At 41.5% G+C, this 24,084-nt stretch overlaps 1 protein-coding gene across 2 annotated transcripts in view; it reads right to left on the bottom strand.

Moving 5' to 3' along the window:
• Positions 1–12,067: 12,067 nt before the first annotated feature.
• MAN2A1 (mannosidase alpha class 2A member 1) overlaps positions 12,068–24,084 on the bottom strand; it is a 72,836-nt gene continuing 60,819 nt past the window's right edge. For both annotated transcript variants that reach the window (XM_084833854.1, XM_084833855.1), the window contains exons 20-22: positions 23,291–23,485; positions 16,184–16,294; positions 12,068–14,128 (exon numbers count right to left, since the gene is read on the bottom strand). In XM_084833854.1, the coding sequence (XP_084689980.1) occupies positions 13,976–14,128; positions 16,184–16,294; positions 23,291–23,485 (459 nt within the window). In that variant the 3' untranslated portion in view covers positions 12,068–13,975. The remainder of the gene's footprint in view (positions 14,129–16,183; positions 16,295–23,290; positions 23,486–24,084) is intronic.

Here is a 24,084-nt window from a genome sequence, read left to right as displayed (position 1 = left end):
GAAACTCTTCACTTTGCAGTCTACTAGACTCCCAGTTAAAAATGTTTAAAAATGACATCATCTTAGTAAAATAAAAATCAGGAATGCTGGGGAGCATAGTGTGCCCCACATTGGAGACCTCAGTCTTTGCCCTATTGTTGTTCAGTCGTTCAGTCGTGTCCGACTCTTCGTGACCCCATGGACCATAGCACGCCAGGCCTTCCTGTCCTGCGCTCTCTCCCGGAGCGTGCTCAAGTTCATATTCATTGCATCCATGATGCTATCTAGCCATCTCATCCTCTGCCGTCCCCTTCTCCTTTTGCCTTCAGTCTTTCCCAGCATCAGGGTCTTTTCCAGGGAGTTTTCTCTTCGCATTAGGTGGCCAAAATATTGGAGCTTCAGCTTCATTATCTGTCCTTCCAATGAGCACTCAGGGTTGATTTCCTTTAGGATGGACTGATTTGACCTCCTTGCAGTCCAGGGCACTCGTAAGAGTCTTCTCCAACACCACAGTTCAAAAGCATCAATTCTTCGGCGCTCAGCCTTCCTTATAGTCCAGCTCTCACAGCCATACATTACTACTGGGAAAACCATAGCTTTGATTAGACGGACCTTTGTCGGCAAGGTGATGTCTCTGCTTCTTACTATGCTGTCTAGGTTGGCCATAGCTTTCCTCCCAAGGAGCAAGCATCTTTTAATCTTAATTCCGACCTCTTAATTCTTAATTCCGACCTCTGATTCATCCAACCCGGCATTTCTCATGATGTACTCTGCATATAAGTTAAATAAGCAGGGTGACAATATGCAGCCTTGTCGTACTCCTTTCCCAATTTTGAACCAATCGGTTGTTCCATGTCTGGTTCTTACTGTTGCTTCTTGACCCTCGTACAGGTTTCTCAGGAGACAGGTAAGGTGGTCTGGTACTCCCATCACTTTCAGAATTTGCCACAGTTTGTTGTGATCCACACAATCAAAGGCTTTAGCGTAGTCAATGAAGCAGAAATAGACGTTTTTCTGGAATTCTCTTGCTTTCTCCATGATGCAGCGAATGTTGGCGATTTGATCTCTAGTTCCTCTGCCTCTTCGAAACCCAGCTTGTACTTCCGGTAGTTCTCGGTTCGCATACTGCTGAAGCCTAGCTTGTAGGATTTTGAGCATCACCTTGCTGGCATGTGAAATGAGCGCAATTGTGCGGTAGTTTGAACACTCTTTGGCGTTGCCCTTCTTTGGAATTGGAATGTAAACTGACCTTTTCCAGTCTTGTGGCCACTGTTGAGTGTTCCAAATGTGTTGGCATATTGAGTGCAGCACTTTAACAGCATCATCTTTTAGGATTTTAAATAGCTCGGCTGGAATACTGTCATCTCCACTAGCTTTGCTGTTACTAATGCTTCCTAAGGCCCACTTGACTTCACTCTCGAGGATGTCCGGCTCAAGTTCAGTGACCGCACTATCATGGCTATCAGGGACATTCAGATCTTTCCTGTATAGTTCTTCTGTGTATTCTTGCCACCTCTTCTTAATCTCATCTGCTTCTGTTAGGTCCCTGCCTTCTTTGTCCTTTATCATGCCCGTCTTTGCACAAAATGTTCCCTTGAGATCTCCAATTTTCTTGAAGAGATCTCTAGTCTTTCCCATTTTGTTGTTTTCCTCGATTTCTTTGCATTGTTAATTTAAGAAGGCCTTCTTGTCTCTCCTTGCTATTCTCTGGAACTCTGCATTCAGTTGGGTATATCTTCCCCTTTCTCCCTTGCTTTTCGCTTCCCTTCTTTCCTCAGCTACTTGTAAAGCCTCATCAGACAGCCACTTTGCTTTCTTGCATTTCTTTTTCTTTGGGATGGATTTCGTTGCTGCCTCCTGAACAATGTTACAGACCTCCATCCATAGTTCCTCAGGCACTCTGTCTATCAGGTCTAATCCCTGAAATCTATTCCTCACCTCCACTGTATATTCATCAGGGATATGATTTAGGTCATACCTGAACGGTTTAGTGGTTTTCCCGACGTTCTTCAATTTAAGCTGAAATTTTGCAAGAAGCAGCTCTTGATCTGAGCCACAGTCAGCTCCAGGACTTGTTTTTACTGACTGTATGGAGCTTCTCCATCTTTGGCTGCAAAGGACATAATCAATCTGATTTCGATATTGACCATCTGGTGATGTCCATGTGTAGAGTCGCCTCTTGTGCTGTTGGAAAAGAGTGTTTGCCCTATTAAGGCACCCTAATCCCCTACATGAGTACAATCACTACTAGTGTAGGCTTCCCACACAATTTAGATCCCTAGAAGATCAGGGTTCAAAACTGTGCAAACCTTCACCCTCTGACCCATGAAGGGCCACAGAGGGGCCACATTCCCCTCACTGTCCCTCAAGCCATTCTGATGGCATAGAGGATTAGAATGCCCAATTAAGAACGTTGTCTTTCCTGAAGCTGTTTCAGTTATATATTTCTCCTGTAAACGCTGACATGTTGTTGTTGTTCAGTCGTTAAGTTGTGTCAGACTCTTCGTGACCCCATGGACCATAGCACACCAGGCCTTCCTGTCCTCCGCTCTCTCCCGGAGTGTGCTCAAATTCATATTTGTTGCATCGGTGATGCTATCTAGCCATCTCATCCTCGCCGTCCCCTTCTCCTTTTGCCTTCAATCCTTCCCAGCATCAGGGTCTTTTCCAGGGAGTTTTCTCTTTGCATTAGGTGGCCAAAATATTGGAGCTTCAGCTTCAGTATCTGTCCTTCCAATGAGCAGTCAGGGTTGATTTCCTTTAGGATTGACTGATCTGACCTCCTTGCAGTCCAGGGGACTCGTAAGAGTCTTCTCCAGCACCACAGTTCGAAAGCATCAATTCTTCGGCGCTCAGCCTTCTTTATAGTCCAGCTCTCACAGCCATACGTTGCTACTGGGAAAACAATAGCTTTGATTATACAAACCTTTGTCGGCAAGGTGATGTCTCTGCTTCTTACTATGCTGTCTAGGTTTGCCATAGTTTTCCTTCCAAGGAGCAAACGTCTTTTAATTTCATGGCTACAGTCACCATCTGCGGTGATCTTGGAGCCCAAGAAAGTAAAATCTGTCACTGCTTCCATTTCTTCCCCTTCTATATGCCAGGAAGTGATGGGGCCAGATGCCATGATCTTTGTTTTTTTAATGTTGAGTTTCAAACCAGCTTTTGCATTCTCCACTTTCACCCTCCACAAGAGGTTCTTTAGATCCTCTTCGCTTTCTGCCATTAAGGTGGTATCGTCTGCGTATCTGAGGTTGTTGATAATTCTCCCGGCAATCTTAATTCTGACCTGTGATTCATCCAACCTGGCGTTTCTCATGATGTACTCTGCATATAAATTAAATAACCAGGGCAACAATATGCAGCCTTGTCATACTCCTTTCCCAATTTGGAACCACTCGGTTGTTCCATGTGTGGTTCTTACTGTTGCTTCTTTTCCCTCGTACAGGTTTCTCAGGAGACAGGGAGGGTGGTCTGGTACTCCCATCTCTTTAAGAATTTCCCACAGTTTGTTGTGATCTACATAATCAAAGGCTTTAGCCTAGTCAATGAAGCAGAAATAGACGTTTTTCTGGAATTCTCTTGCTTTCTCCGTGATCCAGCAAATGTTGGCGATTTGATCTCTAGTTCCTCTGCCTCTTCGAAACCCAGCTTGTACTTCCGGTAGTTCGCGGTTTACATGCTGCTGAAGCCTAGCTTGTAGGATTTTGAGCATCACCTTGCTGGCATGTGAAATGAGCGCAATTGTACGGTAGTTTGAACACTCTTTGGCATTGCCCTTCTTTGGGATTGGAATGTAAACTGACCTTTTCCAGTCTTGTGGCCACTGTAGAGTGTTCCAAATGTGTTGGCATATTGAGTGCAGCACTTTAACAGCATCAACTTTTAGGATCTTAAATAGCTCAGCTGGAATACTGTCATCAATGCTAGCTTTGTTGTTAGTAATGCATCCTAAGGCCCACTTGACTTCACTCTCTAGGATGTCCGGCTCAAGTTCAGTGACCGCACTATCATGGCTATCAGGGACATTAAGATCTTTCCTGTATAGTTCTTCTGTGTATTCTTGCCACCTCTTCTTAATCTCATCTGCTTCTGTTAGGTCCCTGCCTTCTTTGTCCTTTATCATGCCCATCTTTGCACAAAACGTTCCCTTGAGATCTCCGATTTTCTTGAAGAGATCTCTAGTCTTTCCCATTCTGTTGTTTTCCTCGATTTCTTTGCATTGTTCATTTAAGAAGGCCTTCTTGTCTCTCCTTGCTATTCTCTGGAACTCTGCATTCAGTTGGATATATCTTCCCCTTTCTCCCTTGCTTTTCACTTCCCTTCTTTCCTCAGCTACTTATAAGGCCTCATCAGACAGCCACTTTCCTTTCTTGCATTTCTTTTTCTTTGGGATGGATTTCGTTGCTGCCTCCTGAACAATGTTACGGACCTCTGTCCATAGTTCCTCAGGCACTCTGTCTATCAGGTCTAATCCCTTAAATCTATTCAACACCTTCACTGTATATTCATAAGGGATATGATTTAGGTCATACCTGAATGGTTTAGTGGTTTTCCCTACGTTCTTCAATTGAAGCTGAAATTTTGCAACAAGAAGCTCATGATCTGAGCCACAGTCAGCTCCAGGTCTTGTTTTTACTGACTGTATAGAGCTTCTCCATCTTTGGCTGCAAAGTACATAATCAATCTGATTTCGATATTGACCATCTGGTGATGTCCATGTGTAGAGTCGCATACAAGAGCCTAATGGGCCTGAACACAGGTTCTTACAACAAGAAAAAACACAAAATCCCACCAACATGTAAGACTACACTACCGGTTAGAAAATGACAACCTCCTGCTGCTTGGTCACCCATGCAACCCAGATTTCAAGGCATTTTGTATTCGGAGTACATGGTTGCCTTTTTATTTGAAGACAAATTTACCCTCCAACATGTTTTCTTATCATGTTTGCTGTTAATCTTCTATTAGCATTATCTTATCTTCTCCTTTTGTAAGGAAAATTTGGAGCAGGAAGCGCAAGCTAAGCATCATATGCTGAGGCAGAGTCAGGAGAACAAATGCTGAGCAGGAGAGCGACCAGAGCCATTGTCATAGCAACTGGAATCAGATATGAATGGTTCTGTCACCGGTGGGTGCGTGAAATTCCTTACAGTGGGACATAATTTGCTCAACCATTTCCCTTCTATGAAATGCTGCTTTGGTAAAGTGGCTCTAGGTGTATATGCTCTGGAAACCGTAAGAAAATAGCAGAAAATCAAGACTAGAATTTTTCTCCAAAGGATTAAGATTGTGATCTTTTACGTTGACTCAGACGTAGGTTCCATTGAGTTCAATGGGACTGATTTCCTGCTAGGCGTCTTTATTTTATTTCAATGTATATCCCTCATTTCTATTAAAATATTGCTCAAGGAGACTTGTTTAGGGCTGCAGATTGGTATTAACCAAGATACTTTTTAAAAAGAAAATGCCAAGAAGCTTTTGGAACATCACCCTTTACACTCCAGGAAAATCCAGAATGTTTTTCCTTTGGTTCCATGTGCAGTTTATATTATTGCTAAATATTTTAAGACATGGGTGGGGAATGTATGGCCCTTCAGATGGTGTACGACTCCAACTCCCATCAGCCCCAGCCAGCATCCTGGGAGTTTTGCCTTCTACCATCTGTTGGACTACAAGTTCCTCACCCATTTTAAGAGCCCCAAAATACAATAGGGATCACAGAGAACATAAGAAACCCATGCTTAATAACTAAAATGAGTGGTTCAAGATTCAAACACAATCTTCTAATCTGCAGGAGCTTCCCTTTAACCCTGTATTATGGGCGTTATTTGTAGCATCTCAGCATGGAGAAAAAGAACTGAGCACATGGCTCAAAGGAACTATTCATTTTATTAGCCCTGAGCTCAGGAGCACCAGCACAGCATGCAGATTGCTGAACCCCCTGCACCATCCCACCACCCAGTCTTTGCCATTATGTCTGTTTGCCCTGCTTATACTCAACAGATCACATTGTCAAAAATCCACAAAAACAATGGAACCCTCTATCATAGCAGAGAGGGAGATCACTTCTGGGTGATTTGCAGCAGGGTGGTGGGTAACCAGGAAGAGACGTGTGTGTGTGTGTGTGTGTGTGTGTAGAAGGACTATGACCTCAGAACTACTTTCTGGACTCAAATTCTTTATATCCGATTTCTAATTGTTTAACAGTATCAGCAACAAAATGATTCTGCCCTGCCCGAAATTATACTTTTGAAATTAAGCTTAATTAAGCTTAATAAATTAAGCTTATTCAAGGGCATAACTAGGTTCTTAAAAGATCTGGGGCACAGGCCCATAACACAAATTTGCATCTATCGATCTCACTGATGCAATGAATATGGACTTGAGCACGCTCCGGGAGAGAGCGCAGGACAGGAAGGCCTGGCGTGCTATGGTCCATGGGGTCACGAAGAGTCATTGTTCTATAAAAAGAGCTTCCGTCGTGCATTAAAAACGTGGTTGTTCAGGCAGGCATTTGGGGTGGGTTAGGGTATTTTAGGAAATGTTTTTATTGTAGAATTTTATTGTTTTAAACTGTTTTATTGTATGTTGTACATCGCCCAGAGTGGCTGGGTGACCAGCCAGATGGGCGATTAATAAATTTAATAATAAATAAATAAACACGACTGAACAACTATCTATCTATCATCTATCTAATCTATCTATCTATCTATCTATCTATCTTTATAATATATCCGAGTCTAAAAGTGCACCTCTACTATATGTGTGTGTGTGTGGGGGTGTGCATGTGGTGTGCTTGTGTGTGTGTATAGATTAAATACATACATACATACATAAGAAGTGTGCATTGACCCCCACCCCACCCCACTTCAACTCATACCCTGATTCAGCATTTCAGAAAACATTCCGCTTCTGCTCAGGCCAATTTGTAGTCGAACCACTTCAGCTCAGCACCAAACCTGAGTCAAGGTTTGTAAAAATGAATCTTTATGCTTCCTGTTGACTACCATTAGAATTTTTTTTAAAAACCTGTAACTTTTTTCTCTTGGTCTGAACTGGATGATAATTTCAGGTACAGTAGCCCCCTAGAAGGGGATTACACCTGCCCAATGTCAGAAAAATAGGTGCAGGGTTTATATTTTGATTTTCTTTTAAAGGGAACTGCCAATAAAATTTTTATTACTTGGGAGAATTGGATAGACATTTCAGGATTCATTGCCCCATCAGAGGAGATCATGTCTCCAAATTTCAGAATGATAGCCACAAGGATTTTTGTGCAAGGGTGGCCTTGACATTTTGAGGGCTCCAAAAGAGGACATACTTCTGTCCTTATTTTCCTTGTGGACCATTGTTCTGAAAATTACAGACAGCCTAGAGTTGTCCCTAAGTAAGAAACCAGCAATGTTTCAGAAGGATAAGTGCAGCAGTTCATGTGGAAAGGGTGTTCTCCAGTTTGGGGAGGGAGTGACTTGTTTTCCCTTCACCCCTTCCCCAATTTTTTGGGTGAATTTGTATGAAAATGCATAGGTCATTAGAGGTGTCTCCCAGGCAAGAAACCTGCAAAGTTTCTGAATGATATACATACATCAAATTTAGAATTACTAGAATTGATTTACATTTCATCAATATTAGCAGCAGGGGAACATGGGTGGGAAGGTGCTATTGCACCCATGTCCTGCTTGTGGGTTTCCTATGGGCATCTGGCTGGCCATTGTGTGAACAGAATGCTGGACTAGATGGACCTTGGTCTGATGCAGCATGGCTTTTATGTTCTTAAATAGAGAGTGCCTCTGAGCATATGCAGAATGCTTTTCTTTCACCACTGAGCATAGTCTCCCCCTACCATTCTGTTCCCCTCCATGCAACCATCCCTCCTCATCCTACCATTCTCCAGCAACCCTTCATAAAAAACAGATGTCTTGTTTTGTGCAACTCTCTACCTCCTCCTTGTTATGCACAAGCTCTCATTGTATCTTCCTCCCAACTTAATTTGTGCCAAGATTTCACCAGGATTCAACCAATGAGTCTGTTTTCAAAACCAAGGCTAAGTTAGGGAGAAACTCTGAGCATGTACTAAGTGCCTTTCCCTCACCACTGAACCTAGAGTTCATGCAAAAACCCCCTGCAAACCCTAAGCCACAAATGACAAAACATGCATAGGACTGAGCTGAAAGGGTAGTCAATTCATTACATGGAATTGGGTAGGCACTTTATTAAGCCTGCAATACCATCCTCACAATTTGGGACTTATTTCTGAGTAAACATCCAGAACATCAAAGTGCAAACGTCCCTGCTAAAGTAACTTGTGCTGGAATCCTATGCACATTTTCCTGAAGGAAAGCCTCATTAAACGTAATGGGACTTCTGAGTAGGCATACATAGGATTGTATAAATGAGTATTTATCTCCCCTCCACTTAAAAAAACCAAACTCCTATTTTTACTAAAGCCTTCTGTTCATAGGAACATAGGAAGCTGCCTTATACTGAGTCAGACCTGGGTCCATCTAGCCTGGTATTGTCAACACTAACTGGCAGCAGCAGCTCTCCAGGGTTTCAGGCAGGATTCTTTCCTAGCCCTACCTGGAGATGCTGGGGATTGAACCCAGGACCTTCTGCATGCCAAGCATGTGCTCTACCACTGAGCTATAGCCCTTCCTATTGCTGCATAATGGCAACTGACAAACAAAACAGCCCCAGATTTGTTTCTCTGCAACCATGTGAACCCACTCTTCTCAAAGACTTGAGTGAGGAGACGGAGAAAAACCAACCCTCCTGTCTGTTTGTATAAGGTCAAATACAATTCCCAACTTCTCTTGCCCAGCGAAGAGAATTCTCTTTAAGAATTCCTCAAGATATGCTCTGGGTGGAATAAAGAAGAGAAAGGACGAACAGGATAGGGGAGGGAAGAAGAAAAGAATGGTGACTGGAAATGGAGGGGGGTAGAGAGAATTCCCTAAGCCAAGTGGCTCCTTTCAGAGAGGTAGTACTTCAGTGGAATTTAGGAGGCTGTGGAGGGTTTGTAAGGATTGCACATACTTAAATGAACTTTATGAGGTGAGGTGGCTGAGGGCTTTTTCTAGCTTTTTTTAAACTGTAGAACCTGTTTAAAAGCCTTAGCAGTTCCTCCATCATGATGCCACATAGTCCTAACCCTCCTTTTGAAATAATTTGAACCCTACAGCTATTTAGGATAAATTAAAGTGGAGGGGGAGAAACAACTTTGTGGAGGCTGATTGGATCCTTTGCTGTACTGAAGCTACTAAACTTCTGCAGAAGCCAAAGGTTCCACTTTGGGGCAGTAAAATCAGGAGCTTCATGTGAAATACCAGTATTTCACATGAATCTTTCTTCCCTTCCTTCTCAATCTTCAAAATTTCATTGCAAGCAAGCTCCCAACAGTGGGCATGTAAGAGCAGAAAAGTAGGGGGAGAGAGGTTTTTTGCACCTCAAAAAAGAAAAAACCTACACAAGAGATTAGGGATAGTGACCTCCTAATGGTCACCTTAAATACCTTCTGATTAGGATTTCTAATCCCCTGTGTAGCTTGGCAGTTTTTACTTTTTGTTTTAGTCTTTGAGAAAAGGAAACTTTACGCATGGCTAGCACAAAAGCCACTGGACCTGTCTGAAATTTGGCAGGTTCAGTCAGCTCCATAGGGGCTGCCAGATCCCCAAATTCCATGCATGTATGTGGAAGCACAAAAAAACAATAGCTCTTTGCTTTGACAGATTTTCTTGAAAAAATCAAATTTTACCTGTGACTAGCATAAAAGCCACTGCACCTACCTGCCTAAAAATGGGCAGGTTCAATCAGTTCCATGGGAGCTGCCAGATCTCCAAATTCCATGGGCTTATGTGGAAGAACAAAAAAATTATAGCTCTTTGCTTTGACAAATTTTCTGGAAAAAATCAAATTTTACCTGTGGATAGAACAAAAGCCACTGGACCTAACTGCCTGAAATTTGGCAGCTTTGGTCATCTATATAGGGGCTGCCAGGTCTCCAGATGCCATGTATTTATCTTATAAAAGAAAAACGTTATGGCCATTTCTGTTTTCCAATGCAAGTCAATGGGAAAATGTAAAAAAAATGGTTATTAGGACAGCTCAAAATATCCAGGGCCCATGCCCAGGTGGTCCTTCCTCTAACGATACCTCTGAAGCTTGGGATAAACAGAATGGATTTGTGTGTGGAAAGACTGAGATACATGCAAATTTTGCCACTAAAAAACAAAATTCCTGGGCTCAAAATTCTTTAGTTCTATATCTTTTGCACCAGGCTTCAGATGGAGAAGGTTGAGGTTCTATTATAAAACAAAGTTGATCCTACAATCTTGAAGTCTGCTTATCCCTGCAGTAGGGGATAGAAACTTCCTACAATGTGAGCTTTAAAATCTGCATTTCTCCAATTTAAAGAATGAGTTCAGAGTATTTGGTCTGACGTCTAGTGTCTTAAAAAGGAAGAAAATATTCTTCACAGAACGTATCTGCAGAAACACAGAAGCTATTCGAGATTCCAAAAATTAGTTATTTAGTCAATCCCTGTTTCTTGATCAAAATAAAAAGCCACAGATTCCTACTGGAAAGCTACTTCCCTCCTTTTCTTTTCCAAACCTACGAATATACTTATATGCCTATCTTCTGTATAACAGATGGGTCATCATTCACTTGTAAAGTATATCTTAAGAAAAATTACAACTTTATTTTGAGAATTTACAATTTTATATCTAAAATGGCAATTAAGGCAGCATGACACAATGTATCATAATATAATTTTTATTAGCAATCTTATATTACATTGCCCAAACCCAAAAAAGATATAAAATCTTCCCAGAAAAAGAGATATGAAAACCTTCAAATTAAATCAGCTGGTTTCAAGAGACAATATGAAGAAACCTGGGGGCGGCTATTCAAAATCCCTTACATAGTGGAGCTCCTGCACAAGACATTTAGCTTTAGCTTTACAAGGAAGAGCAGATAAAGGGCAGTATCCAATGCTATCCATGCACCAATGGGACCCACCTTTGGAAGCTAGTGCTTCCTAAAGCAACTGGAAGCAAGCCAAGATGCTTGTTTCTGGAACAGAACAGATCAGTGAAGCTCATAGAATGGAGCTCCATTGACCTGTCCTGTTCTGGAAACCAGTGTTTCAGCTAATTTCTGGGGTTGCTCCAGGAAGCTTCCTGTTGCACTAATGGCGGGTCTTACTGGTGCAACACGATCAGTGGAGGCGAAGGGGCAGTGTTGGATACTTCCCAAAGTGTTTTCAATTGAATCTTATGCAGTATATGCTTCTTTAAATGCATTGATTTGTTTTTAAAGATTACATGCATGATGAATTGGTCTTAAAGCATATACAGCTGGATCCAGAGTTTGCTTCTGCCAGTGGTTGCATCCCCTGGGCAGAGTTCCACTAAGAATGCTCCCACTGGCAAAAAGGGAGGTAGGTTATTTTTCCCAATTCCCCTCCCCCTTCAACCCCTGGTGCCACAACCCACAAAGTTCCAAAGGGTCTCCAATGCTCTGGAGTAGATTTTTGGAGACAGAGGGGACTGAAGGGAGAGGGAAATCAACAAAAATCACCAGCTTTCCACAGACAAAAGGAGCCCTTCCAACCCATATAGTAGGCATCAAAAACGACACCATGAAAATCTAAGGACTACAGTTACTGAAAAGCATTCACAAGAAATAAAACTTTAAAATCCTGAATTACCTAGAGAAAGAATTGGACAGCAATTTTGACAACTTAATTTATTAAATTAATTACCATTACTTCAAAGGGCATTTTTCCTGCAAAATTTAATTTTAAATTAAAGGAAAAATCTGCTGGTTAGGGAACATTCAGGCATGATTGTGGAGCTGCTGACATTTTGAAAAACATGATAAAAGATAGGGTGCAATCCTAAATATGATTACTAGGAAGCTTAAGCCCAGTAGTCAAAAGGACTTCCGTGTAAACACCTTTACAGTTCTAGCCATATGAAATATCCTTTGTAAGCATGTTCTACAAACAATACGCTACCATTTATTGCATCATTTTTTCCCCAGAAGTTAAGATTTTGAATCCTTTTTTTGCAGAGAAAAATCGGGGGGGGGGGTAGTAAAGAGTTATACTGTGGACATTATAAAACTGAAGAAGTAGTTACACGAACATTCTGCTAGCATTTAAGAATTTCACCTAAAGGAAAAGTGTTCAAAACTGGATGTTTATTGCATAAAATTATTAATTTAAATTTCTTATACTCCCCCAACCATGTATTACCCATTTTTCAACCATTCACATTAAATTGTGCTAATACAAAGATTGAAGTAGGGAAACTATAGAGAGCTTCCAAAATTTGAAAATTATAAAGATTTTAATATCGTCTTTAAAACTGGAAGTGTGGCTAAATACACTTAGTAAAAATATGGCACAGATCGGATTAATATAGTACAAAAATGTATGAGCATAAAAGCCATTTTTCCAGTTATAAAAATGTTTATTCGTTTTAAAGGAAATCATTTTCATTTGTATCAGTAAAGCTAAAAAAAGGTGAGGGCTAAAGGAAATTGATTCATACTGAACTGCAATTTACAATGCAATCCTATACATCTGCATGCAGAAGTAACTCCCATTGGGCTCAATAGAACTTACTCTTAGGTACATGTTTATAGGATTGCAGCCTTAATTGGTTTGAATTGTAAACAGTAGTTTTGTTTAGGGAAGTGGTATTTTTAAACCCACATGGCTTCAAGAATTCCATGTAAAATACTTGATGCAGAAATAAGTATTTTTGAAGCAGCTATTCCTCATTAACAAACATCAGCAACATAAGCATGGATGCTGAATTCATACAGCGGCATTTAAAAATATAGGCACATGATTCTCAATGCACTGTTTGCTACAATACACATGGCAAGGCAGCTTTCACATGCCTTCAAATTGCTGTGTATGTTGCAGTTTAACCAATAACAGATGAACTTTACAGTATATTTCTCCATTGTCTTGTTTTATGACATAATTTTACTACATTCAAATAGTCAGAGCATTCAGAACACCAGCACAAATTTGGTGCAGGAGATCAGTGTCACCATCATTGTCAAATAAAAGATATGTTTTAATGTATTGACCCTCTCCCCGCCACCCCTCCAAAAAAACACTGCATGAACACCAAAAGAGTAACAAGACGTATCAAAAAAATAAGGCACATTTATTTTGATATGGTTATATTGAAATAGAAAAAAAACATTTCAGAGAGCATTAGTATCCAAATGTTCTGTAAAAAATCTTGTATTCATTAAATTATAGGCTTGACTTTCATTACTTTATATGATGGAGTAATTGCACATATCCCAATGTGTCAAGTAACAAACGGAAGGTTTTGATATTTTCCGAGAAAGATGAATCTAAAATTCTAGAATTTAAGTTCTGCACTTCAAGATGATAGGCCAATATGATTAAAATCTTCCACACTTCTCAAAGGCTTTTGGATTTCACTCTACCTCTAGAGCGGGATAAATGCAGACTCCATGTGGAACAAATTGAAACTGTCATCTATAGAAGTCTTGAAGTATTTGGACAATAGCTTTGCCAGAGCATAGTCAGATTCAATTCCAAGCTGTATCTGGGATTTCAGCAATATATAATTAATTAAGAATCACCTACGGATCAGAAAACAAATTTAAAATCAATGCTCCCCCCCCTTTCAAACACAAAACCATAGAAACCATAAACTAACATTTAAACCTGAGATTCACTTTGTTGATGAGAAGGAATACCCTTTATTTCTCCCCGTCTTGTATTTATTTATACTGATGTTGGCGTTCATAAGAGAATAAGAAAGTTGCTTGCATCATGGCTTTTTATGGTCTTGGAGATCAAATAAATTTGAGAATGAATGTTATCGTCACAGTATCCAGAAGCTGGAATAAGAATGTGCTTCTTATTGCACACCAATTTTTGAGAAGACAAAAAGTTGCAGTTTCCTCTTTAGCGTCAGAGTTAAAAAGCCAGGTTTCATCTCAAATGAATTCTGTATGTGTTTATCTCCATGGGACTCATACTGATCTCACTCATGTTTCTGGCATCTGGAGGTGAATGCATCAAAGATAAGGATGTGGGTATAAGACTTTCCACATAGAACTTGTTAAAGAGTTTGTGCATCTTTAACTGAAAAATGACAAAAAGACAAGATAATTACTTCCAACATACAATCTGATACCAATTCTAATTTCACCCTTTAACAAGGTTCTTCTAACACAAGGCTGTCAAACTGTATTATCGGGAATCCTGCTGCTCCTCAGAAACCTATCAAGGATTTTTCACTGAAAATACCAGTAATGGTGGATAGCTTTCCCAACACTACTGATCTTTGCTTGAAAATGTACAATTGCAGAACAGTACTGGGTACATTCTAGGACACACTCAGTTCACATAGTGCGACAACAAGATTAAACAACCCAGGCCAGTGTCTCGTATGAGTAAAGTGCACAACCTAAACCACAAAGTATGCCCTACAATCCTATGCAACACATAGGTGTTCAATGGCATGCTACGCAGGGCCACATCAGCAGTTATGTTGACACAGAGAGCTCTCCCTCAATGTAGAAAGTTTGAAAGCCACTGAGCTATACAATAATGGTATTACAGCCATGAATCAATGGTATCAAATGTTGTTATAAGTCAGATCTTCAATCTATGTCGTAGTGAGCTTCCCAGGTAAACAAAAAACAAAAACAAGCTTTGCATCAACACCCTGAAGGACATAAAAGTAAAACAAGAAAGCTTGCTCACTATTTTGTGACATTTTGGTTGGTCCAACTAAAGGTATTGCCTGAATTTGGATTCTGATATTTCTTATGGACCAACACAGCTCCCTTTGCTTTTTGCGTGCCCTCAAGAATACTTAATTTAGCCTTTCGGGAATGGGATCCTAAAACTAAAAGAAGGTGATTTTCTACCACCTGAAGATAGAGCTTTTCTCTGAAGGCTACATTTCCTCCAGCTATAAGGTAATGCCTATCCAGTTTGACTTCTACTGACCTTTTTACCTAGGACAACATCGAAAATCTCCAGTTAACTTAATCTCCAGTTTTAATAATATAAAGCTACCTTGTTTCTCAAGATACTTTTGTATCTACTTCACAAAGAACTTGTGTATTATTTTGCTTAAGGCTGGATACAGATCTGGTAACTGCTGAATTTCATATTTCCAAAAATGGGGAATCTGACATTATAAATTTGTATCTGCTCTGAGTTTGCAGAGAATTTTGAAGATGTAAAGGTCAAAATGTTAGAGAATCAGAAACAAAGAGGCTAGTAAACTTAAGCAATATTAGTACAAACAAATGTCATTAAGATGTTATGAAAGTAACTGTTTGCCCCTTTAACATATGTTGGCATATTCCCAACATGAGCCTAAATGTTGAACAAGTTGCTCCTGTCCCACTTCCTTTTCCTCTACAGCTTACCAGTTCTCTGCAGTTTGACTAGAAGCATGTTATGCACCATCAACATTTAAAATTAAGAGTGCAATCAAATGGGTTGTTGAATTCAGAGGCGTCCTTGGATCCAGCGCCCTGCCGGGCTACTGTCAGCAGAGCAGGACGAGCAACAGGCAATTTTTGCCTCTCAAGCCTCTGAGCCTGTCTGAAGGAGGTACACTGGCAAGAGCAAGGCTGGGGCTGGAAAGACCATAGGATTCTTTGTATCCTGGCTTCTCCTGTCCCCTTCTCCACCCACCAGCATGCCCCCTTTCATATATCTCCGAGGTTGCTTCTGCAACCTTGGAAAGCAGCCAGCGTGGTTCTTTCTGCAGGGGCTGCAAGGGGGCAGAGAGAGGGATAGGATACCAGAGTTCCCCTTCCAAAGTTGTAGCAGTGTATACAGCCTCGGAGGGTGGGCTTCAAAGAATCCTATGACTCCTAGGACATTCACCTGGGACCATAGGATTGCTCTCTAAATGCCCAAAGACCACCACAATTCTGCTCATTCAAGGGAACTTCAGATGCATTTTCCCAAAGAGTACGCCCTCCCCCATGCAAGATAGCAAACTCCTCTTAAAATTGAGGGGGCTTGCCGAAGTAGTGATGTCGCACAGGACTCTGCTTTTTAAAAGAAAAGGAGTTTTAAAATCCCACAAGGCATGCCCAAGCCATGCCTGAAGCAGCAGACCAACTTATTTTTCAACCACCTTACGGACAAAGTTAAAATACTGCATAATACCTTTCCCTGAGTTGTAGAGCAGAGGAGCCCCAGGTCTGTGTTTGTGAACCTGCAATCAAACCCCTTTCTGTGAACAATCAGGGCTGCTTCTTCAGATGGACCCGAATCTGCCTGGAAAAAAAGAAAAAAGGGTGTGTATGGCAGGCATTACCAAGCTTTGGACACAGGCAACAAACCTTTGAATTCTGGCTGCTAGACTGAAACTCTAGAATTTCACAAGGTGTTTTGAAGTGTGACACTGCTGGTTTCCAACCAACATTTACTGATACCTGCTATGAAGTTAGACCTCCCCACAGGGGCTGTTTTTAAGTGCCAATAACTTTTCTAGAGACTCCGACACATTTATAATTGTAATTACTGCATTTAAGCTCAGAGCCCCAAATTGGTATGTGTTATCTAAAAACAGTTTTTCCAAAAATTATCCAAAATAGGTTATGGCCTAATATTTCAAAACAGCTCAGAAAGATGAACAAAACAGCAGTTATTTCATTTGCCATTAGATTCGCTTGGCAGTCACACCAAAAAACAGAGCCAGAAATTATATCAGAGGCAACCAAAATATCCTCCCCGATAACTGGAACAGTAAATTCAACTGTGTGAAAGGGAAGAATGCAAACGTTTCATTTTTAAGGATTTAGCAACTTACAACATTAACACACAAGAAGAGTGGTTCCATTAACAAACATGGTAGGAGTTGCTCACTCTCAATGAAATTCTGGCACCCGGTTGGGAGGGCAGCAGTGCATATACCTTCAGAGCAACCTCTCTGGAGACTGCATTCTCTGCTGCTGTAAGAGCTGTGCAGGATCAGACCAGTGGTCCATCTAGTCGAGCATCTTGCTCCGCACAGTGGCCAGCCAACCAGATGCCCATGGGAAGCCCACAAGCAAGACATGAAGGCAAAAGCTCTCCCTTGGCACTGCCGCTCTCCAGCAACTGGCATCCACTGGCATACTGCCTCTGAAACTGGAGGTTCCACAGGGCCATTATAACTCGTAGCCATTGATAGATTTGTCCTTGGTGAATTTCCCTAATTCACTTGTAAAGCCAATGAAGCTAGTGGCCATCACCACATTTTGTGGCAATGGAATGTCCTCTAACAACATACTGCCACTCATCTATCCCTTTAGCAAAACCAAATTCTGGCAAGGCTCCCTACTGTCCATGAAGCAATGCCCTGCCTTTTTGATAGATTTTAAAGTATTAACATTTTGAAGCCTGGCCACTATCCATCTAGCATGCTGAATGCACTTCTTCCCTGATTTATTTAAAGCTATGAACAGGAATATGACAATACCTTGATAGCAAGACTACCCCTTTCTTCCTTTATGGGAGAAAAGAGATTACACAAGCTTGAAAACAGTGCAGGCAGGGGGGTATTGTTTGGAAAGCCTCTCTTGTTCCTCTAAGTTACTGAAGAACGTGAGATTTTCTGCCTGGTTTAAGTCTAAGTTAGGATTTTAATACTACTAACGCAAGAACTCAACATTTTGCAATTTGAGAGTGTTTTAAATATGTTACTGTTTATCATTCCAATAACATGCATCATTAGCTAGAGAAATCCACAGTTTTATTGTTGCTGGTTCAAAAATGGTAGTTTGTGGTTTATAAGATACATTTATCACTCCCTACTTCAGTAGACTCACATAATGAAAGCCTATTTATATAACAAATTAATTTCAATGGATACTGCTGTTTGTGCTTTGGGAAAAAAGTGGACTGCATTTGTAAATCTATATTGGTAAGAGTACACAGCAGTATTGCAAGGTACTGTTTGAGGAGGTAAGATGCTGTGAGTCTCAAATACAAGACCATACAAGACTAGGGATGTACGAATTGTGTACCTTCAGTGCCGCTTGACTTCCGCAGTTTGCAGCCAGTGCTCCGTTCCGTCCTTTACAAGCCCCTGGAATTCTCCTCTTTTTTTTCTGCTCCGAAAATTACGAAGATAAATCCATACCGACAACCGTAATTACTGTGCCCAGCCATCTCCATGAGTCTGCATAACTTCCGTAAGAATGGCTATTTTTCGTAGACATTTACGTATTTTTTCCCCTGCCCTGCGACGTGCAGTAATTACTTTCAGCCAAAACACTTCCTCCTCCTAGGGGCTTCCCAAAACAAGGCTGACCTAGGTGTGCCTGAGTGATGCACTCTTTGTTTAAAGCAACACTGTTTTAAAGAAAGAAAAAAACGTTTAAAATGACCATGCCGGTCCTGGAGCCCTGCACGAGGTATTCTTCTCCCTGCTAAGCTTTATATTTCCACATCCAGCATTGTTGTTGACGTTGTGAGGCTAAAATGGAGAGGAGAACCAACTCTGTGCATGTCTACTCAGAAGTAAGTCTTATTGAGTTCAATGCGACTTACTCCTACACATGTCAGCACCCCACTTGCCCCCAGCTCAGCTTTGTATTTCCAAATCCAGCTCATGATCAAACCTCCTGTTGGTTATCTCACTGGGTGACTTTGGGCTGGCCTCTAACCACTACACACTTCTGTTATGAAACTCATGAAAAAGGGACAGTATAATGGAATCCCTTCATGGATCACTGCCTTGTTGTAGCGAAGGGGCTTGCATAACTCAGTGAAGCCATAAGCTATGCTGTGCAGGGCCACCCAAGACGGATAGGTCATGGTGGAGAGTTCTGACAAAATGTGTTCGACTGGAGAAGGAAATGGCAACCCACCCCAGCATTCTTGCCAAGAAAACCCCATGGAATGTATCACAAGGCTAAAAGATGCCGGAAGATAAGCCCCTCAGGTCAGAAGGTGTCCAATATACTACTGGGGAAGAGCAGAGAGGATTTCCAAGTAGTGCCAGAAAGGGTAAAGTGGCTGGGCCAAAGCCGAAAGGACACTCAGCTGTGGATGTGTCTGGTGGTGAAAAGAAAGTCCGATGCTGTAAAGAACAATATTGTTTAGGAACCTGGAATGTAAGATAATGAATCAAGGTAAGCTGGACGTGGTGAAACATGAGATGGCAAGATTGAACATCGACATCTTGGGAATCAGCAAACTAAAATGGACAAGCATGGGCAAATTATGGGCATAATTTTTTTTTGCATGGGCAAAAAAATGGGTGACCATTAGGTCTGCTACTGTGGGCAAGAATCCCTTAGAAGAAATGGAGTAGCACTCATAGTCAACAAAAGGGTGGGAAAAGCTGTACTGGGGTACAATCTCAAAAACGATAGAATGATGTCAGTACGAATCCAAGGCAAACCATTCAACATCACAGTAATTCAAGTCTATGCCCCAACCACTGAGGTCGAAGAAGCTGAGGTTGATCGGTTCTATGAAGACCTACAACACCTTCTAGAACTAACACCAAAAAAAGATGTCCTTTTCATCAGAGGGGATTGGAATGCCAAAGTAGGAAGTCAAGAAATAACTGGGATAACAGGCAAGCATAGCCTTGGTATACAAAATGAAGCAGGACAAAGGCTAATAGAGTTTTGCCAAGAGAACACGCTGATCACAGCAAACACTCTTTTCCAACAGCACAAGAGGTGACTCTACACATGGACATCACCAGATGGTCAATATCGAAATCAGAATGATTATGTACTTTGCAGCCAAAGATGGAGAAGCTCTATGCAGTCAGTAAAAACAAGTCCTGGAGCTGACTGTGGCTCAGATCAAGAGCTGCTTCTTGCAAAATTTCAGCTTAAATTGAATAACGTAGGGAAAACCACTAAACCATTCAGGTATGACATAAATCATATCCCTTATGAATATACAGTGGAGGTGAGGAATAGATTTAAGGGATTAGACCTGATAGACAGAGTGCCTGAGGAACTATGGATGGAGGTTCGTAACACTGTTCAGGAGGCAGCAACTCAATCTATCCCAAAGAAAAAGAAATGCAAGAAAGCAAAGTGGCTTTCTGATGAGGCTTTACACGTAGCTGAGGAAAGAAGGGAAGCAAAAACCAAGGGAGAAAGGGGAAGATATACCCAACTGAATGCAGATTTCCAGAGAATAGCAAGGAGAGACAAGAAGGCCTTCTTAAATTAACAATGCAAAGAAATCGAAGAAAACAATAGAATGGGAAAGACTAGAGATCTCTTCAAGAAAATCGGAGATCTCAAGGGAACGTTTTGTGCAAAGACGGGCATGATAAAGGACAAAGAAGGCAGGGACCTAACAGAAGCAGATGAGATTAAGAAGAGGTGGAAAGAATACACAGAAGAACTATACAGGGAAGATCTGAATGGCCATGATAGCGCGGTCACTGAACTTGAGCTGGACATCCTAGAGAGTGAAATCAAGTGGGCCTTAGGAAGCATTACTAACAACAAAGCTAGTGGAGATGACAGTCTTCCAGCTGAGCTATTTCAGATCCTAAAAGTTGATGCTGTTAAAGTGCTGCACTCAATATGCCAACACATTTGGAACACTGAACAATGGCCACAAGACTGGAAAAAGTCAGTTTACATTCCAATCCCAAAGAAGGGCAATGCCAAAGAGTGTTCAAACTACCGTACAATTGCGCTCATTTCACATGCCAGCAAGGTGATGCTCAAAATCCTACAAGCTAGGCTTCAGCAGTATGTGAACCGCGAACTACCGGAAGTACAAGCTGGGTTTCGAAGAGGCAGAGGAACTAGAGATCAAATCGCCAACATTCGCTGGATCATGGAGAAAGCAAGAGAATTCCAGAAAAACATCTATTTCTGCTTCATTGACTACGCTAAAGCCTTTGATTGTGTGGATCACCAGAAACTGTGGCAAATTCTTAAAGAGATGGGAGTACCAGACCACCTTACCTGTCTCCTGAGAAACCTGTACAAGGGACAAGAAGCAACAGTAAGAACCACACATGGAACAACCGATTGGTTCAAAATTGGGAAAGGAGTATGACAAGGCTGTATATTGTCACCCGTTTGTTTAATTTATATGCAGAGTACATCATGAGAAATGCTGGGTTGGATGAATCAGAGGTCGGAATTAAGACTGCTGGGAGAATTATCAACAACCTCAGATACGCAGACGATACCACCCTAATGGCAGAAAGTGAAGAGGATCTAAAGAGCCTCTTGTTGAGGGTGAAAGTGGAGAGTGCAAAAGCTGGTTTGAAACTCAACATTAAAAAAATGAAGATCATGGCATCTGGCCCTATCACTTCCTGGCATATAGAAGGGGAAGAAATGGAAGCAGTGACAGATTTTATTTCCTTGGGCTCCAAGGTCACCACAGACGGTGACTGTAGTCACGAAATTGAAAGATGCTTGCTCCTTGGGAGGAAAGCTATGGCAAACCTAGACAGCCTAGTAATAAGCAGAGACATCACCTTGCTGACAAAGGTCCGTCTAATCAAAGCTATGGTTTTCCCAGTAGCAACGTATGGCTGTGAGAGCTGGACTATAAGGAAGGCTGAGCACCGAAGAATCGATGATTTCGAACTGTGGTGCTGGAGAAGACTCTGACGAGTCCCCTGGACTGCAAGTAGGTCAAATCAGTCAATCCTAAAGGAAATCAACCCTGACTGCTCTTTGGAAGGACAGATACTGAAGCTCAAATATTTTGGCCACCTAGTGCGAAAAGTCCCTAGAAAAGACCCTGATGCTGGGAAAGATTGAAGGCAAAAGGAGAAGGGGATGGCAGAGGATGAGATGGCTAGATAGCATCACCGATGCAATGAATATGGACTTGAGCACACTCCGGGAGAGAGCGCAGGACAGGAAGGCCTGGCGTGCTATGGTCCATGGGGTCACGAAGAGTCGGACACGACTGAACAACAACAACAGTGGAAAGTTCTTTCTGAAGCAGTCACATTTGTACAAATGCAGCATGAAGGGAAAATTAGCAAGCTTCTCTTTGTATAAAAAGCACACTCTGTACATGCTCAGGGAATGGACAAAATGAAGAATAAACATACCAGGGAATATGAAGAACTGTATTCTTCTATTGTGTATGTGTGTGTGTGCAGGGGGCGCGGGAGATTCTCTCTCAATCCAGCTGTTTCCCTGGTATGTTTATTCCTCATTTTGTCCATTCCCTGAGCATGTGCAGAGTGTGCTTTTTATTCAAACAAAGAGAAGCTTGCTAATTTTCCCTTCATGCTGCATTTGTACAAGTGAAGTGTGACTGCTTCAGAAAGAACTTTCCATTATACTGTCTCTTTTTCATGAGTTTCATAACAGAAGTGTGGTGTAGTGGATAGAGGCCAGCCCAAAGTCACCCAGTGAGATAACCAACAGGAGGTTTGATCATGAGCTGGATGTGGAAATACAAAGCTGAGCTGGAGGCAAGTGGGGTGCTGGCATGTGTAGGAGTAAGTCGCATTGAACTCAATAAGACTTACTTCTGTGTAGACATGCACAGAGTTGGTTCTCCTCTCTATTTTAGCCTCACGACATCAACAACAACGCTGGATGTGGAAATATAAAGCTTAGCAGGGGCATGGTTATTAAACGTTTCTTTCCTTCCTTCCTTCCTTCCTTCCTTCCTTCCTTCCTTCCTTCCTTCCTTCCTTCCAAACAGCATTGTTTTAAACAAAGAGTGCATCACTCAGGCACACCTAGGTCAGCCTAGTTTTGGGAAGCCCCTAGGAGGAGGAAGTGTTTTGGCTGAAAGTAAACGGAGACGGAGGATTTCAATTTAAAAAGAACACCCACAAACCAGGCGGTGAGCACAATTCATTTTTTAAAAACGTACGTATTTATTATCGGAACATACTACACTGCGTTTTTATTTACGAAAATTCCTCAACTCTTTGCAGATGATGAAAAAAAAGCCACCTGACTGCTGGCTCCGCAGGACCTCATGGTGCTGTTAATCAGAGGATTCTGTGGCACGGACTGAAGGGAATTCCATCCCATTTCAGTCCGTGGCGGAATACTCTGACATCCCTATACAAGACTCAAGCTCTTATTCCTCTATGTGAATATATCGTGCCAGTTCTCCACTGCTCTTTGACCCCAACTGGGCAACAGATGACAAAAACGTTTCAGGCACATTTTGTGTGTTCAGGAGTAAAGGATGCCGAGAGAGTACTCTTCCTCTGCCAACACATTCCAAAGGTTGTATAAATGGGTTTTCCAGAAAAAATAGTTAAAGTCTATTGAAAGGAGTATTGCCACAGCATTTATTTCAACTTACCATTGACTGTATTGTCCTTAGGTTAACCATATGCATATCACAGGGCATGGATGAAATTAACGGAGAAAAGGTATTCAAAAGTGATGGGATACCAGTGTCTGCATAAGTAATCATTGGAATCACAGGATGATTTATGAAAGATGATGTTATGTGACTAAGGAGAGAAGGATAGCTGACTGATGACTTTTCTTCTTTCTATTAAAAAAAGAAGGTAGGCTGTAAGCTATTTGCAGATTTGGTACATTGAGCATATTTGCATCTATTTATACTGACAGATGAACCTGGGAATAAAACTACTAGTCTATAAATCATTACCTGCGCCCAACTGTCACAATAATATTCACATATATCTGGTGCCTGAAAGCTAATAGAGATATTAGTTAACCTTTCTCCCACTCTTTTACCCTAGCTGCTTTCTGCCTGTCTCAGCTCTGTAATGCTCATCTAGGAACAGACGAGAGTAGAAATCCTGACTGTATTTAAAGTTAGCAGGGCCCCAAAGAATGTAGCACCGGCGTTTTAGTTTGCTTCCTTTATTACCATAAGGAGGCATAAGCTCTAGCCAAAAGAAATTATGGCACAATTAAAGTGCACACAGTTTGACCCATCAGTCCTTGCTGTGGTACATACATTGTTTCTGCGCTCTCGCGCGCTTTCTCTCTCTCTCTCTCTCACACACACACACACATTTTTGGACGTCCTGGCTCAACGTGTTCAAAATGGGTGCCAGCATGGGGAACATTTCCATGAGCTGAATTATGTAAATTTAAAGAAAGGTAATTGTTTAGAGTGTA

The sequence above is a fragment of the Heloderma suspectum genome, chromosome 2 (assembly GCF_057233095.1).
Source record: "Heloderma suspectum isolate Gila_16-S chromosome 2, 16-S_ref, whole genome shotgun sequence".
In the NCBI taxonomy this organism is placed as follows: Eukaryota; Metazoa; Chordata; class Lepidosauria; order Squamata; family Helodermatidae; genus Heloderma; species Heloderma suspectum.
The sequence above is the reverse complement of the archived record's forward strand: the minus strand, read 5'-3'. Positions and strand labels throughout refer to the sequence as shown.